This window comes from Phragmites australis, chromosome 7, assembly GCF_958298935.1.
Source record: "Phragmites australis chromosome 7, lpPhrAust1.1, whole genome shotgun sequence".
In the NCBI taxonomy this organism is placed as follows: Eukaryota; Viridiplantae; Streptophyta; class Magnoliopsida; order Poales; family Poaceae; genus Phragmites; species Phragmites australis.
The window spans coordinates 19,275,198-19,292,299 of NC_084927.1; the positions used below are offsets into that span (position 1 = coordinate 19,275,198).

A 17,102-nucleotide genomic window follows, 5' to 3' on the forward strand; every position below is an offset into this window, starting at 1 on the left:
GGTGGCCGCATGTGGCCATGCGCATGCATGTGCACCAGCTCGTGCACGAGGGCATCGATGACCATGGCGTGCTGGTGCCACGACAGCGGAGGGTGGGCGGCGATGACTAAGGACCCTATCGAGGTTGATGGCGCAGGCGAGGGCACGCTCGACGAGGAGGATGCACTCACCTGAGCCCTTGGAGAGTCTGACGAGCATGACGAGGTTGGGGTGTGGTGGCACAGCAAGCAAGTGGACCGTGACAAGGAATCGGTGCCCACCTGGGTCACCGAGGATGAGGTGCTGGTGCATGCGCTTGGCGACAATCCCAGACACTACCGCATACACGGTGAAGTGCCTCCCCTACCCCCTCTTTCCTTCCCTGACCATGGTACCGCTCTCTTCCAATTCGCCCAGCTCTATGAGCCACTGCCCAAACTGGAGCCATCTTCCTCTTCTCCTCTCCCCTGTCGCCAAGACCGATCATAAACCTCTTTCATTGTATGCTCGTCTGCCAGGGCTACCGCCACGCGTGCATGCCGTCGATCTGCACGTTGGGGCAACCCTGGCCTCGCCATTAGAGCCGACCACCTTAGCCTCACCTCCCCAAACCTCCCAAACCACCACCGCTCGCCCTCCATCGATGACGAGTTTGAGCGGCAGATATCACTCCTCGCCGCGCTACCCCTCTACTGCCAGCCCCCTCCACGCCTCGCTATCTTTAGGAAACCCCACCATGGAGTTCCCCAACCCAGGGAACAACCCCTGCTCCTGCCTCCTTCCCTCACTGGAGCCGCTGCCGTCGTTGGCCACTATCGCTACCGCTACCTCCAGCATGCGCTGGAGGCACGGCATCAGCAAAGAAAAAGGAAAGTAGGGGGAGAAAAAAAGGTCTGATAGGTGGGGCCCACCAGCTGGTGTGATCGATAAGTGGGGCCCACCTATCAGGTAACGTTTTCCAGACGAAATCAGACTAAATCATGGTTTTCTGGAAGTATTGCCCGAATAGTTATGGTTAAGTGCAAAAAAATTTAAAAGTGGTGATTTTGAGTCACGTTTGCCCCAAAGTTTGTGGTTTTGTGCAATTTGCTCATTATAAATTTTGGTTTGACAACCCTATCTGAAAATTGTGTTGCAATGTTACTGTGTTGTTGCCTGCTAAGGTGGGTGTGGGTAACCCGTCGGGTACCTGTTACCCACTCAGATATGGATCTGGGTATAAGTTATGCGTGTAGGTGGATATGAGTATTGTAGCGGGCATATCAATACTATATATTAAAGCTCCAAAAATTGAAGCGATTCGAGAGGTTCAGGCCCTACGTATGTATACATGTATATTTATGAATATGGATACATATACATATATATACATATACACATATATATATATATATGTATATACGTATCCGTATATTTATATGTATAATATAATTTTTTGAAAAATTCCAGAAAAATAGCGAAAGGTATAATAGTTATATTGATAAATCGGCTGAAATAATCTAAAATGCACAGAAAAATATCTAAAACTCAGAAAAATATGAAAAAAAAAAATTAGGTTCGTATTACTGTCGTCTACATGTTAAAATTATGTGCATACATAAAAATAATATTGTTTTCCTAATAATTAAATAAATATGTTAAATATTAATAAATTCATAAATAAATATTAAGATGCTTAAAAATGGTGAACCTAATTTTTTAGTCTTTTTTTTATGTTATGTGAAAAAAAAACGGGCGCGGCGTAAGCGTACCAATCCGTCTAGTTTATTTGAAATGGGTACGAATATAGGGTGGTATTACTCAGTAGGTTTGAACCCATTGCTATCCGTAGAGTTAAGGGTAAATTGGAGGTGAGTCATCTTATTTATATTTTAAATTAAAATAGATATTTAAATTATTTTATATTAACTTATAAATATTGATACGAGGTGAAGATAGGAGCTAAAGCGTCTTACTTTGTGTCCAAACGAGCCCATACAACCCACGGCCACACAGGCTACATGGCAGTTGGCGAGCCACTCGTCGCCTTTGATGGCCTCATCAGTTGCCGCTGCTCCGTGCAGGTTCCTGTGCCCCCTCGCCACCGCCTCCCGGGCCCTCCTCTTCTCCCCAACCCCAGCAAGGAGGCAGCTGCTCCTCTCCACCGCCATGTCCGCTGCCTTCGGCTCCGCCGGTGGCGCTGCTTCATCCTGGAAGGTCGTCGACTCCCACCTCCACGTCTGGGCCTCGCCCCAGCAGGTGAGTAAAAGCGGCTGCGTGCCCAGTTCCGGTCTCCTGACGGGGTGTTGTTGGGTTCGGCCGGCGCATAGTGTGACTGGCGTATCTTTAACCTTGTCTGCGCAGGCGAAGGAGGGGTACCCGTACTTCCCCGGCCAGGAGGCCACGCTCCGGGGCGACGCCGACTTCTTGCTCGAGGTAAGTCAGAGAAATTCAGAATTGTGCGTCTACGTGGTTTATGGCTTGCGGCTGCCTTGAGCCTTCCGATTTGTTTCTGGAAGTAGCTCTAGGCGGAGGATTTCATAGTCTCTGACAGTTGGGAGCGAATTGGTGGGTTATGGTGTATTGTGCATTGAATCCATGTGCAATCCCTTAAGAATTGGCACTATGAAGTTGTTGTGTCAAAAATGAAGGAAACATTATAGACTAATTTATTTTGGGTACATGGGAAAAATTCTCGGTTGGGGATTCTTTATTTTGGGTACATGGGAAAAATTCTCGGTTGGGGATTCTTTGTGGAGTCTGTGTTTCTGAAGGCATGGACCTATTTGCAATACATGATTTTCATAGGAGTTTTGAACGTGTTCCCTCCTCTATTCATGTTTAGGTTGCAAACTTGATATTGCAAATTTGATAATAGGGGTTAAAGCACTTGGTTCCACCCTTCCCTTAATGAGATACGTGCATTGAACGTTCTAAAAAAAAAAAAATACTTGATCCCACTATATATCTTTTCATTAGCCAATTGAGACAGACAATACTTGTCATGTGCAGTGATGCCAATTAGTAAATTGTTTTCGGTTTTTTTATCTCTTATCTTTAGTGTATGGATGAAGCTGGAGTAGATGGGGCTCTCATTGTTCAACCTATTAATCATATGTTTGACCATTCTTTGGTAACCAGGTAAGATTTTCCTTGCACCTATCCTGTTCCAATCCCACCTGAATTAGTCACATACTATATCAATAAGACCATGATTCATTTCATTTTGGCTTTTGTCGTAGTGTGTTGAAGAAATACCCATCAAAATTCATTGGTTGCTGCCTTGCAAATCCTGCAGATGATGGGAGTGGGATTAAACAGCTTGAACATCTCATTGTACAGGTACATTTCTTGGAATTTTCTTGCACACAAAAGGAATGATCCAACCTAGTACTTTCTAATATACGCTTCCTTTGCTTCTCACCAGGAAAAATACCGTGCAGTACGGTTCAACCCGAACTTGTGGCCATCAGGTCAAAAGGTTTGCAAATGGACAACTGTGCATCACTGTATAATATATTTTCATATACTTATTAATTTTGATTTATGATCATAAATGACCTGAAAACACAAAATTTCTCAAATAAACAGATGACTAATGAGGTTGGGAGGTCATTGTTTGCTAAGGCTGGAGAACTTGGAGCACCAGTTGGAATAATGGTGATGAAGGTAAAAGATGCATTCCTCTACTAGATGCATGCACAATACATATTCTTTAGCATACTCCCATTATGTAAAGGTAAAAATGGAACTTTGAGGTTTTGGACGATGTCGTTCTATTGCAAAAATGCCAATGAGCACCATGTGTACGTTGTAAAGAATAAGAATAGTCCACAGTTGGACAACGAATTGCATATGGGATTGTCAGGTTGTGCCACTCTGAAGCCAGAACTGATCAAAATAATGTCCACAAAATTGCAAATTCTGAGTCCTGTTAATAATAAAAGTTATTGATCACAAGAGTTTTATGGAAATCACATATGCAGTTTGTTTGAAAAATCATTCTGCGTGAATAGGCTACTTTTAAGTAAAACATTAGAGAAGTGATTATGTCCTGTTTTACATACTTGAGATTATTTTCCTGTTCTTTGTTCTTACGCATGCAGGGGATCAGTCTATATATTCAGGAAATAGAGGAGCTGTGTAGGGATTATCCTACAACTACTGTTATTCTTGATCATATGGCTTTCTGCAAGCCACCAACGTAAGCTCGTGTTTTGCTTGTTCATAATTTGCTACAACGTGATCCTTATCAAGCTGTCGCCCATATTAAGTTCTTTTGCATTGACATCCAGGAATGATGATGAAGAGAAGGCATTCGCCTCATTTCTAAAATTATCCAGATTTCCACAGGTAAAACCTGAAAATCTGTTCCCTTCTGCGTGGGCAGATCAATAGATCAATGTACTAGCTAACTCTAGTTATCTATTTATATCCATAGTGCATGATCATGAATAGTCGCTGAGAAAAAAAAAATCCTGTTCAAGCGAGCCATTTTCAGTATCAGCTGACACAACCACTCTTAGTTTCTGTGATCAGGGATCAGTAACTCTATTTTGAGAGGGGCAGTACCTGGGTTTTGATGTCAAGTAATTGTAGCAAGAATTAAGCTTATCTCTGATTGCATTAAAGTTGCTTAGCTATAGTGGAGCGCTCAATTCCTTCTGTTTTGGTATCGCCATACTTGCACTAATTCCATGATGCATTACTTCAACAGGTTTATGTCAAATACAGTGCTCTTTTTCGGATCACAAGAGAAGCATATCCGTATGAGGACACTGCTCAGCTTCTTTTCAGTGTTATCTCTAGCTATGGAGCCAATCGGATAATGTGGGGAAGGTGAATTCACATATCCACTGAGAGTTTAATTTGATCATACTCTTTAACCATGACTGTGAGAGACCAGTCTAGATTAACTGATAACATCATCTATAGTACTAGTAGCTGAATATGAAATGGAATGCAAAACTATGATAGTCCCTTCATCCTCCAGTACCATACACTACTTTGCTCTGAACTTGTCTGCAGTGACTTCCCCTATGTTGTCCCTGAATGCGGCTACAAAGGAGCAAAGGAGGCAGCCTCTCATGTCGCAGGCAAGATAGCTGTTTCCTCTTCAGATTTGGAATGGATCTTTGGTAAAACAGTGAGCCAACTATTCAAAGGTGCATGGGTTACTCCATGAGGGAGCAATCTGTCATTGGTGAGTGTCGTGTAGCTGGTATGAATATCGCAACGCATTTCTGAGCAATGAAATCCTTGTTTGAGAGTAAAAGGTTTGTTCTATTCTCTTTAAATGTATATAACAATTCGGTTCATTATGAATATCGTGAACACCAAATAAAGCGCTTCTGAAACCAGACTTGTATCGCCGAAGATGACCAAATCTGTTGGGTTTTCTTAGGCTTCCCTATGAAGGTGTTCTCTTCTTTTTTGCAGAAAAAGGGGCTCTCTTTTTGTCAAGGAAACATTCTTTTTTTTCAGAAAAGAAAATTTTCTTTATTTGATATGATCATACAACTTAGCATGTGACAATGTTCATACAACCAAAGTAGAATACACTAGTAGCATTATAGTATTACAACAAAAAAATATGATCCTACAACAACCAAAATAAAATAATCAAAACAATAAAACGAATCTAATTGTAGAAATGTCACTGTCCCGTGGAAAACCGGCAAGTATTAGGTAATCTACTCCTCAAATATGTACCTTCAACATGTGTGCCTACGTATAGTCCACTTGAATAGTATCAAGAGGGAATTCCTTGTATGCCACTATACTTTTTCCTTACGTGGCATCAAAATTACACTTCGCTTAAATGCCATTGGTTCAAATTTGCTATCCCTTGCATATCACATTCGTCAGTTGGCCATTAGGATGCTATGAAGTGGCGATGTAAAAGACGATTTACCTTCCCTACCAGATGGGTTGAAGCTGATTTTGGCTAGTTTCCTTCCGTGCCATCGCACTGAGTACAGGAGGCGCCTTCTTTTCCGCTCTCTTTTGGCCAGATCGGACAAGTGCAGCAATGCTAGCAGATGCTACATGATTTGGCGCCATGATTACTCAGCTGGAGTTAGCCATATCGGCGGAGCCAAAGACACTCCATGGACGACATCGGCTGTTGTGATCAGTTCGGTCGCGGAAAGGGGTGCGGATCGTGTTAGGTTAAGTCTCATAGGTGGGTCCACATCGTCTGAGGGCAAAACAGGCAGAACAGAGAAAGTCTGACAAGATTCGAGGCTAAAACGGTGGCCTTTCCAAACGGAAGTAACGGGAGTGGCATAGAAGGGATCACAAATTTAAACCAGTGGCATGCCAGGAAGTGAAATTTCCCGATGGCATATAAGGGAAAAGTTATAATTTCTAATTGTATATAAGGAGTTTTCTCGAGCATCAAAATGTGGCTCACACATGAATCTAATGGTTTATAGCACAATATGGTTGTACTAGGGTAGTACAGGAAGTATTTTCCCAATACCATGCTACTAATCTCCATGCACAAACCTCCCACGAGGAAACACCTAATTCTCCAACCTAAAACCAGCCAAGGTACAGCTGCGAGAGAAGGAAAAGGACTGAAAACTATAAAACTGCAGGCATATAATATGGTAATAAATTATCCTTCCCTAGTCATTTCCTCTTGTTGATTAGCATTTTGATGAATAGGCTAAAACTAAATGCACTTGCTTTGTTAATTGTTAGGAAACCTAGCAAGTTACGTATTAAAGTGGGCCTATCTCGAATCTTAGTAGGATTGGAGTCTAACTCTTAGAGGTTTTTGGTTCTTTATATACGAGGGAAGACCCCTCATTGTAACACACAGAAAAACAGATGAATAAAGAATAGACAGCTTTTCCCCTACGCTTGTGTCTTCTTTTGCAATCGCTCTCGAGGAACCGTTGGACTACGTTCGGTAGCAACAGTTCCTCAACACGTTATCAGCACGAGGCTCTGCTGGAGAACAAGCTAGCGGAACGAATCTACCTATGACCGATCTGCACTGCATCGACATCGTCGTCAAGCAGGCAGGTCTTTGGCCTAGCCTATATGCCCTATGCGGTACGAATCGTTCGCAAGAATTGAAAGGTACGATCGATTCGGTATGTATCCTCGCAGCTACTGTCTTTTGCATCAAAATAGATTTGAAATCTTGCATAAACAGTAGCGTGCATCGTATGTGTGAACAGTACCGAGTATGTATGAATAGTAGCATATATATGCAATGCACAATAGCATCACCTCATACGCGTGAACAATATCTAGCACATGAACGCGGTGAAGCAAGATCAATCTGCACACCATGGTGGGGCCCGCAGCTACCACTGTGCGTTGCGTGGTTGTACCATGCCGCCGCTCGCCGTACGGGCCGCCCGAAGCACGAGCGCCGCCAATGGCTCCGCCGCTCCCGCACGAGCGCCGCCCGAACCGCCGCGCCGCCGCCGGCTCCGCCGCTCCCGCCCCCGCACGAGCGCCGCTGCCGGACTGGGTGGCGGCTAGGGTTTAGAGCAGGCAGGTGGGCAGGTGGGCCGGGCCGGCCCAATAAGATGAAAAACCAGAAAAAAAAAAGAAAAAACTTGCACTTAGCCCCCCGGTTTTTCCAACATTTAAGCGCAGTCCCTGAATTTTGCATTTAGACCCCTGGTTGTTCTGAAAATTATCCAGAGGCTCTGATTTTGCAAATTAGACCCTGTGGTTTCTGAAAATTACGCAAATTTTGGAATTTTGCGTATAAACCCTCGGGCTTTATGGAGAATCCTGAAAATACTTTTCCTACATGAAAGTATCTCTAGAATTTAAATTTTGCATATGTTTTATCCATTATGCAGTATTTATTTTGCTGTTTAAATTGCCTGTTATGCATTTAAATTCAGTAAATTTCACATAATAGCATAGAAAATATCGAAAAATTGCAGCAATCCAATTTAGCAACATGAAGCAACTTTACTGGTAGTAATACTTGCATCATTTAAATATGTAGATAGCTGGCATCATGAACAAGGAGTTCGCTGAGCTGAGTGCTGATGGCCGCAACTATCTCACTTGGGCATCGGATGTTCGGATTGTACTGGGAGCAAAAAGGCTCCACGCTGCAATTGGCCAGGGAACAAGTAGTACAATTATTCCCACGGAGGATGAGAATGATCAGGCACTTCATTTTCTCCGCCATCATCTCTCTCCCACTCTGAAGGATGAGTAAATGGCAGTGACCAACGCTAAGGCACTATGGGACGCACTGAAGGAGCATTTTGAGCGCCTTAAGTACACCATCAAGCCTCTAGCAGAGCAAGAATGGGTCCGGCTCTGTTTCTGTGACTTTAAGCATGTCAGAGAGTACAACTCCGCGCTGCACCGTATATGCACACTACTGTGTCTCTGTGGGAAAGAGATCACAGAAGAGGAGAAAATTGAGAAGACTCTCTCCACTTTCCACCCGAATGCGGCAGAATTCACACGCAATCACCGTCAATCAAATTACAAGAAGTATTTAAAATTGATTGATGTGTTGCAACTCAATGAAGTTCATGACGAAGTCATAAACAAGAACTTCTTATCCCAGCCGCAAGGAAGGAGTAGTGGACTAGAAGTCAATCAACTCTCTTTCAAAGCGCGCAAGATCCGCAATAAGAAGCGGGAGAAGGGAGGAAAGAAAGTGGTGATAGGCAAAGTCAAGCCTAGTGATAATAACGACAAGACAAAGAAAGAAGTCAAGCCTTATGGTGAGCAAAACCAGACATACTTTAAGTGCGGTGTTTGGGGCCATTGGTCCCGCATTTGCAAAGCACCTAAGCATGTTATGGAAGCATACCGGAAGAAGAAGAAGGATCAACCAGAAGCACACCTCACCATAGCAGTGGGGATGGAAGTGGACAAAACACCAGTCTCTGAAGAGAAAGCATATCTCATGGAAGTTGATAACACTTCAGCACTGGTAGTGGAAGACCTCCCAATGGATAATGCAGAGGCCTCCATTTTGCCCTCTTCCACTACCATAGTAGATGCCGAAATGAATGAAGCAGAAAACAAAGCCATTAAAGATGAAGTGGCCAGATGTTTCGCAGACTCTATCTAGAATTAGAGTAATTAGCCATTTATTTAGTTAGTTGCTGAATTTAGGAGGATTGAATAAATGTAAGCTCTAGAAGAGCGGATCTTAGCTGCAAATAATTTTTTCAATAGTATATATAAAGTATTTAGTCTTTGTGCTACTTTCTTGCATGTGAATGATTGAATGCTTTATTTATAGAATATGTGTGGCGCCCACATAGAGGAAGTGTGTATTGTGGATAGTGGAACCACAAATACAATCTTAAGAGAAAAGAAGTATTTCCATTCTATCAGAAATAGCTCTGAAAAAATAATGACTATCACTGGTAGTGATAAATGCATAGTTGGATCTGGAAGAGCCACAGTCACACTACCTATGGGAACTACTTTGCACATTGAAGAAGCATTACTGTACCCTGAATCTATAAAGAATCTCTTAAGTTTTAAAGACATTCGCGCTAACGGTTTCCATATAGAAACTGGTGAAGAAAATAATAGGGAGTACCTATACATCACTAAGCGTGATAGTGAGGAAAGAATATTAGAAAAACTTCCCTCCATGAGCAGTGGCTTGTACTACACTCGTATTAGGGTACCTAAAGTGTTCACTACCTTAAAGACTGTATTCCGTAGTGCGGAATTATTCTCTCTATGGCATGATAGATTAGGTCACCCTAGTCTTAGAATGATGAGGAACATAATTACTAACTCACAAGGTCATGGCATAAATGTGAAGAATTTTCCGAATCATGAAGATTTTGTATGTCCTGCATATGCTACCGGGAAATTGATAGTGAGACCATCTGTCTTAAAGGTACAAGATGAAATCCCTGCATTCCTGGACAGAATCCAGGGGGATATCTGTGGTCCTATTCAGCCGCTTTCTGGTCCGTTTCGGTACTGTATGGTGTTAATAGACGCGTCCTCGAAGTGTTCGCATGTATATTTATTATCTACCCGTAACCACGCCTTTGCAAAGTTGATCTCACAGATCATACAAATCAGGAATAATTTTCCAGATCATCGAGTGAAGTCCATTAGAATAGACAACGCTGGAGAATTTACTTTGAAAGCGTTCGATGATTATTGCACTAGCATGGGGATTAAAGTTGAACATTCTGTACCGCCTGTCCATACCCAGAATGGACTAGCCGAAGCACTGATCAAGAGAATAAAGTTCATTGCTAGGCTATTGTTGCAGCACTGTAATTTGCCTGCTACATGTTGGGGACACGCAGTCTTGCATGCAGCAGCCCTCATTAATTACAGACCCTCCTCCTACAACATCCATTCACCTATGCAACTAGTGCAAGGGGTGATCCCGAAGATTTTCCATTTACGCAAATTTGGATGTATGGTTTATGTGCCAATACCACTGCTACAGCGAACCACTATGGGACCTTTGCGGAAAGTTGGAATCTATGTCGGTTATGAGACTGCATCCATAATCCGATATTTAGAACAAGCAACTGGAAATCTGCATACGGCCCGCTTCGCTGACTGCATTTTTGATGAAAATAATTTTCCGTCATTAGGGGGAGGAAATAAACCCTTAGATGAGAAATGCCGGGAAATTATATGGCAGGCTGAAGGAATTGCGGCACATGATCCTTGCACTAGTGAAGCAAATGGTGAAGTACAGAAAATTATCGATTTACAGAAATTAGCAAACAATCTGCCTGATCATTTTTGTGATTTGAAGAGCGTGACTAAGTCGCATGTGCCTGCACGCAATGCACCGGAGAGGGTGGAAGTACCAAAAGAAGGTACCCCTCATCTTGTCCTAGGAGCTCCGAAAAATAATAAAAGGACAAGAAATTCGGTTTCTCAAGTCTCAAATAGTCGGAGACGTCCGACGAAGGTGGGAAATGAGAGCTTACCACAACCAATCGCAAAAGTGCCCCAAAGAAAAAAGAAGGGGAGCCAGTTGAGACCTGGCGATAGTATGGAATCTCAGGAAATAGGTATACCAGATTTGAATCTTCCCACGCAGGAAGGAACCAGCAAAAATACGCGCGTTAAAATCGACGCTGGTAAACTAAAGGACCTTGCTCCAATAGTAAGAAATTATGAAGAGCAAGATAAAGAAACACCTGAAAGTGTAACCCATGATGAAACTATGTGAATTCAGGGAATCCTGGAATAGAGCAACCACAATAGTCGACACATACTTCGCAAATAAAATTGCCACAGTCATAGATCATGACCCTGAGACTACATCGCTCGCTGAATGTAGAATGAGGTCAGATTGGAAAGACTGGCAGAAGGCAATAACAGTTGAACTGTTATTCCTGAATAAAAGAGAGGTTTTCGGGCCAGTATGCCGCACACCTCCCCACATTAAACTAGTCAGATATAAGTGGATTTTTGTTCGTAAGAGGAATGAAAGGAATAAAATTGTGAGGTACAAAGCACGACTAGTGGCACAAGGTTTCACTCAATGACCAGGCGTTGATTATGAAGAAACTTATTCCCCGGTGATAGGTGGTATTACCTTTAGATATTTAATCTCAATGGCAGTCAACCTAGAATTGAAAATGAAGTTGATGGATGTTGTAACTGCATATCTTTATGGAGCCTAGATTCGGACATTTATATGAAGGTACCTGAAGGAATACCACTGCCAAATCAGGATAGAGGAAATAGACACCTTTATAGCGTACAATTGAAGAAGTCGTTGTATGGGTTGAAACAGTCAGGTAGAATATGGTACAATCGTTTAAGTAAATTTCTTGAAAAACGAGGCTACACAAATAGCACGGATTATCCCTGTGTATTCATAAGAAGGTCTCAGAATTGATTTTGCATAATACCAGTATATGTAGATGATCTGAATATCATTGGTACAAAAGAAGATATAGAAGAAGCAAGTTCCTACTTAAAATCTGAATTCGAAATGAAAGATTTGGGTAGAACCAAATTCTGCTTGAGCCTGCAGCTAGAGCATATGGAAGATGGAATCTTTGTACATCAGTCAAACTACACTCAAAAAGTGTTAGAACGGTTTGGTTTTGAAAAATCATTTCCTGCTAAAACCCCCATGGTCGGAAGATCATTATAAGCAGATCAAGATCCCTATAAACCTAGAGAAGAGGGGGAGGAAGTATTGGGATCGGAATTCCCATACTTAAGTGCAATAGGTGCGCTGATGTATCTGGCTAATTGCACTAGGCCAGACATAGCATTTGCAGTAAACCTATTTGCACGATACAATGCAGAGCTCACTAAAAGGCACTGGAAGGGCTTGAAGGATATTCTGCGCTACTTGCAAGGTAGCAAGAATATGGGCATGTTCTACAGAAAGAATCAGGATCTAGGTCTTGTTGGATACACGGATGCTGGGTACCTGTCAGACCCGCATACAGCGAAATCACAGACTGGCTATGTTTTCTTATGTGGTGGAACTGCAATATCCTGAAAATCGTCGAAGCAAAGCCTTGTATCTACTTCAACGAACCACTCAGAAATAATAGCTCTATATGAAGCCGCACGAGAATGCGCGTGGCTTAGAAGAGTGATCAATCACGTCCAGCAGTCATGTGGTTTGAACACTACTAACACCCCTACCATTATCTATGAAGATAATGCTGTATGTGTCGCACAAGTGCAAATGGGATATGTGAAAAGCAACTTAACGAAGCATATCAACCCAAGTTCTTTTATGCTCATGAATTGCATAAAATGAACGAAATAAAGGTAATGCATACCAAGTCGTGTGAGAATCTTGCAGATTTGTTCACTAAGTCTCTCCATGCATCTAGTTTTGAAAGATGTGTTCGTGGCATTGGGATGATGAGGTTTAGAGAGTTGCATAGTTCAGGGGGAGATATTTCACATAATACCAATAAGAAGAATTAAATCTTAGTCAAGAAGATTAAGTACCCAAGGTTAATCATGAAGATTACTTGAAGCATTTGGGTGAATTGTACTCTTTTTCCCTTATATGAGTTTTCCTGAAGTTTCTCATAAAAATGTTTTTAATGAGGCAATTCGTGTGACCATGTCGCGAGCTATGTACTCTTTCTCCTAATTTTTCCCACTAGATTTTTGGGGAGTTTTGATGAGATATGCATTCCGCGAGAAGTGTCCAAGGGGGAGTGTTAGGAAACCTAGCAGGTTATGTATTGAAGTGGGTCCGTCTCGAATCATAGTAGGATTGGAGTCCAATTCTTAGGAGTTTTTGGTTCTTTATATAGGGGGGAGACTCCTCATTGTAACACACAGAAAACAGATGAATAAAGAATAGATAGTTTTTTCCCTACGCTTGTGTGTTCTTTTGCAATCACTCTCAGAAAACCGTTGGACTACGCTCGGTAGCAACAGTTCCTCAACATTAATAACATGGTGAGCATTCAAAGTAATGCATACTAAGATATTTACTTTTGAATACCGACTAAAAAAATGCTGAGGTCAAAAACATATCCCCATTTGAAGTGGTTCACACACATTCCGTGCATGTTGTATCACAGGTTCCTGATATGTCCATACCAACAATGGCGAACGAAAAGATGATTCAACATACCACACCAAAAGATTTAGGAAACGATTATTTCTTACGGGATGTTTCTCGCATTAGCAACACAAGAGTAGTCCGCGTGTCGTCTCTGTTACGGTTTCTCGGTGAACGACTACCAAATTTTGTGGCAAATGCAGTAGCACCGGCACGGTAGCGATCCATGTGCCGTCCCTGTTATGATTTCTTATCGAATTACTACCAAACTTAGGACGAAATTCATCAATATCGCTGATAGTAGCTCACAGGTCTCACCGGATGATCCTCACATTTGCAACGGGCTCCCAATCTCCGGAGATTTGTAGTTTGAGAAAATTCCTTATTCCCTATCGGAACATAGGTAATTTTCTTTGTACCATCTCATGAAATAAATTTTCTTATTTATTATTAATTCTAATTTTTATTTTTTCATTGTCACTACTGTCCATTGATCTTTAGAAAAGACACATTTATCTTTGGAGAGGAAGATGACGGCCTCGTGCGTAGCTACCAACAGCGAACAATAGTATGGCTGGAGCCATAAACCCCTCTCAGAAGCTAGAGTGGGTGGAAGGGGAAGGCGTCAAAGGCGAGGAGGATGACTACGTGGGGGGAGTGCATCCCCATCATGAGTGTGCACGCTGTCACTACAACCCATCGCTATTCACTATAGACAAATGCATTTTTAGATAGGTCAAATGAATAGTAGTGATGAGTAAAAAATAAAAATTAAAAGTAATAGTAAATGAGAAATTTTATTTTGTAGATGACACGAAAAAATTACATAATCTTTCAATGATAAATAAAAAAAATTCTCTTGTAATTTAACCTCATCACAGGAGAAAAAAAAAGAAAGAGAAGGGGAGAAAAAGGGAAGAGGAGATGCGGGGATGGGAGTAGACCAAGGGACGACGGCCGACCCCACTGACCAGCGTCACGGCCTCTTCCTAGCCCAAGCCCTACGGCAGCCGAGACAGCCGCCGCGACTCCAACTCGCCATGCAGCATCAGGCGCAGAGCAGGTTCCCGCCGCAGGGCTTTGCCGGCGCGGCAATGCCGCCACAGGGGATCGGAGGCCTCGCCGCGGTGGCAGCATCGCAGGCGGAGGCCGAGGCGGCGGCGCGAGCTCGCGCGGCGGAGCAAATGGCGTTCGAGGACGCATGGAAGGCCAGCAACCCGGACCTCAGGACGCCCTTCGCCTCCGTCGAGGACGCCGTCAGCAGGTGCGTGCGTCCGATCTTGCTCGCCAGTCTTCGTGGTGTTGTCGCCACGCAGTTCAGCGCGTCTCGCCCTCGTCTCCCTGGATTTCCTGTGTGCACGTGTCTTTCTTGCTTGGATAATATGTACTTTTGTTAGGAGTTTCTAGGTTTTTTTTGTCACGGTGAACGCTGCGATTGATTTGCTTGACTGATCCGATGTTATGGCTTGGGAGTTGTGTTCTAGCCTTTGGTGCAGCGAATTTTGATCTTCTCTTGGAGAACATATGATTCTTTAGCGTGGTACTGCTTGATTCAGAAAAAAAAAAGGTGTAACCTGATCCGATGTTATGTCAAGGAACACAGCAAAACTAGAATGATCTGAGAATCAGTAAACGTTAAGGATTTTTCTGGATCTATGTGGATTAATTTCCCCTATGATAAACAGGAAACTTACCTGATCAAGAATTGTTCAAATTACATTTTCATGGTTTCTGACAATCTCTGATATACGGTTCGTAACTGCAATCGCTCTAGGTGAATTGCGTTGTTTAGGCCCTTGTACCAAAAGTATTTACTTAATACAAACGTACGCAATTCTCCTGCTATTCTAGATAAAAGATATACGGTTCTTAACTGACAGGATAGTAGGGAGATTGATGCATGAGTGAGGTCACTGATTCTTGATCAAGAAACATATATTGATTTGAGGACATTAGTTTGTATCAGAACATCAGCTGACCTTTAATAATTAAATTCTTTAACAACATCTTAGCAAGGTGCATTTCTTAATCTAATATTTGAGCATGCAGAACAGCTGTTGTTCAGGTTAAAACTTGTTCTACTCTAACAAAATAGGTCACCTCTTTGTTTTTTTAATTTACATTATGAGATATCATTGCACTTGTATGTCAGATGTTACCTATATTACATTACTCTATGCTTCTTGATCTCTTTCTTGAATTGGGACTCTGCTTGATTTCAGAGTGCTTAAATTCGTGCACACCGTTCTGAAAACTCATGTTATCTTACATGAAAGTAATTTCTAGGATACTAGCTAGGATTAACATATGTACTTGTTCTAGATGCAACCTGAAAATGCCTAGCTGTAGCAATATTAATGGCACCTCACACATTTGCTGAAAGAAAACAGTGAGGTGTGAGGACGATACATGCATACTCTGCCATCAAATTCAAAAGCGATTGAGGTCTGTGAGAATAGCAAATACAAGAATTTATACCAATCTTGGTGTTCTGTTCATTAGTTTGCAATTGTTGGCATGCACAACCTAGCAATGTTCTTCCTCTCATGGCCAGGCTGCTGCCCTACCACGTCTTCGCGGAATACGAAGACGACGAAGATGGCGTCGACGTCGGCGGCGCCACCGTGACGGAGAAGTCAAGCTCGCAAAAGTGTGAGGACGGCATGAACGCCACGATGGAGGGTTTTCTCGCGGACTTCGAGAAGCAGGTGCTGAGCTTCAATGTCATGACCCGGCGGCGCGAGGAGGGCTTCAGCCGCTCCGAGGAGCTGCTCTTGCTGGAGATGGCGCTGTACGAAGACGAGCGACGGCAGACGGAACGCGTGCGCGCGGCCTTCGCGCAGCACCAGCAGGAGCAGCGGGAGCAGCAGGAGGCCATGCGCGCACGCCAGGCGCTTGCGCAGGCGCAGGCCGCGGGAGCTTGGCCGCTGGCGCAGCCCGCCGCCGCGTGGCAGGCGCTCGCGTCGGCCAAGCGCGGCGAACGGGGCTCCTGCGGGCAGGCGCTGGGTCCGGCCGCGGTGATGCAGCAGCAGCAGCAGCAAGAGATAATGACGACCGACACGTGGCAGGCAATCGCGGCGGCGGCGTCGCGCGGCGAGGGGGAACCCAGCGGCAAGGCGCTGGTGCAGGCCGTGATGATGCAGCAGCAGCAGCTGGAGATGATTGCGGCGGCAGCATCGCGCGGCGCGGGGGGGCCCGGCGGGCAGGCGCTGACACCGGCCGTGGTGATGCAGCTGTTGCAGCAGCAGCAGCAGCAGGAGATGATGGAGGCCGACGCGTGGCAGCTGGGCGGGCGGCAGAGGTACGTGGCACCGCACGGTGACGGCAGCTCGAGCGGGCAGGCGCGGCCGCCGCCAGCTGTGCCGGCGCAGGGGCAGGGGACCGGCGCGGCCGCTGGGATGGCGCCGCCGTGGCGAAGGAGAGCGGAGAGTCGGGAGCAGTAGTGTTGTTCGGGCTTTATCATGAACCGTGCGACCAGCGTCTCTGTTGGCTGAACGCGAAGTAAGAACACCAAACATTTTCTTTTCTAAAGATCATTTTAGAACTATTAGTGTGAGTATGATGTACACAAATTAAGTTGTTTCCTCTAAGTCTATGCATTGCCTTTTTTCTTTTCTCCTTTCTACATGAGAGCATGCTCGGA

The 17,102-nt window shown here is 43.9% G+C and overlaps 2 protein-coding genes across 2 annotated transcripts; both read left to right on the plus strand.

Moving 5' to 3' along the window:
• Positions 1–1,964: 1,964 nt before the first annotated feature.
• On the plus strand, positions 1,965–5,328 carry LOC133924104 (uncharacterized). Its single transcript, XM_062369487.1, has 10 exons — positions 1,965–2,217; positions 2,323–2,394; positions 3,020–3,099; positions 3,201–3,300; positions 3,386–3,439; positions 3,550–3,627; positions 4,065–4,162; positions 4,254–4,311; positions 4,676–4,797; positions 4,987–5,328. Exons 1-10 carry the CDS (start codon positions 2,011–2,013, stop codon positions 5,141–5,143), a joined length of 1,026 nt encoding a protein of 341 aa, XP_062225471.1. The 5' UTR covers positions 1,965–2,010; the 3' UTR covers positions 5,144–5,328.
• Positions 5,329–14,381: 9,053 nt separating this feature from the next.
• Positions 14,382–17,003, plus strand: LOC133923469 (uncharacterized). The gene is made up of 2 exons (XM_062368761.1): positions 14,382–14,723; positions 16,014–17,003. Exons 1-2 carry the CDS (start codon positions 14,392–14,394, stop codon positions 16,900–16,902), a joined length of 1,221 nt encoding a protein of 406 aa, XP_062224745.1. The 5' UTR covers positions 14,382–14,391; the 3' UTR covers positions 16,903–17,003.
• The last annotated feature ends 99 nt before the right edge of the window (positions 17,004–17,102 follow it).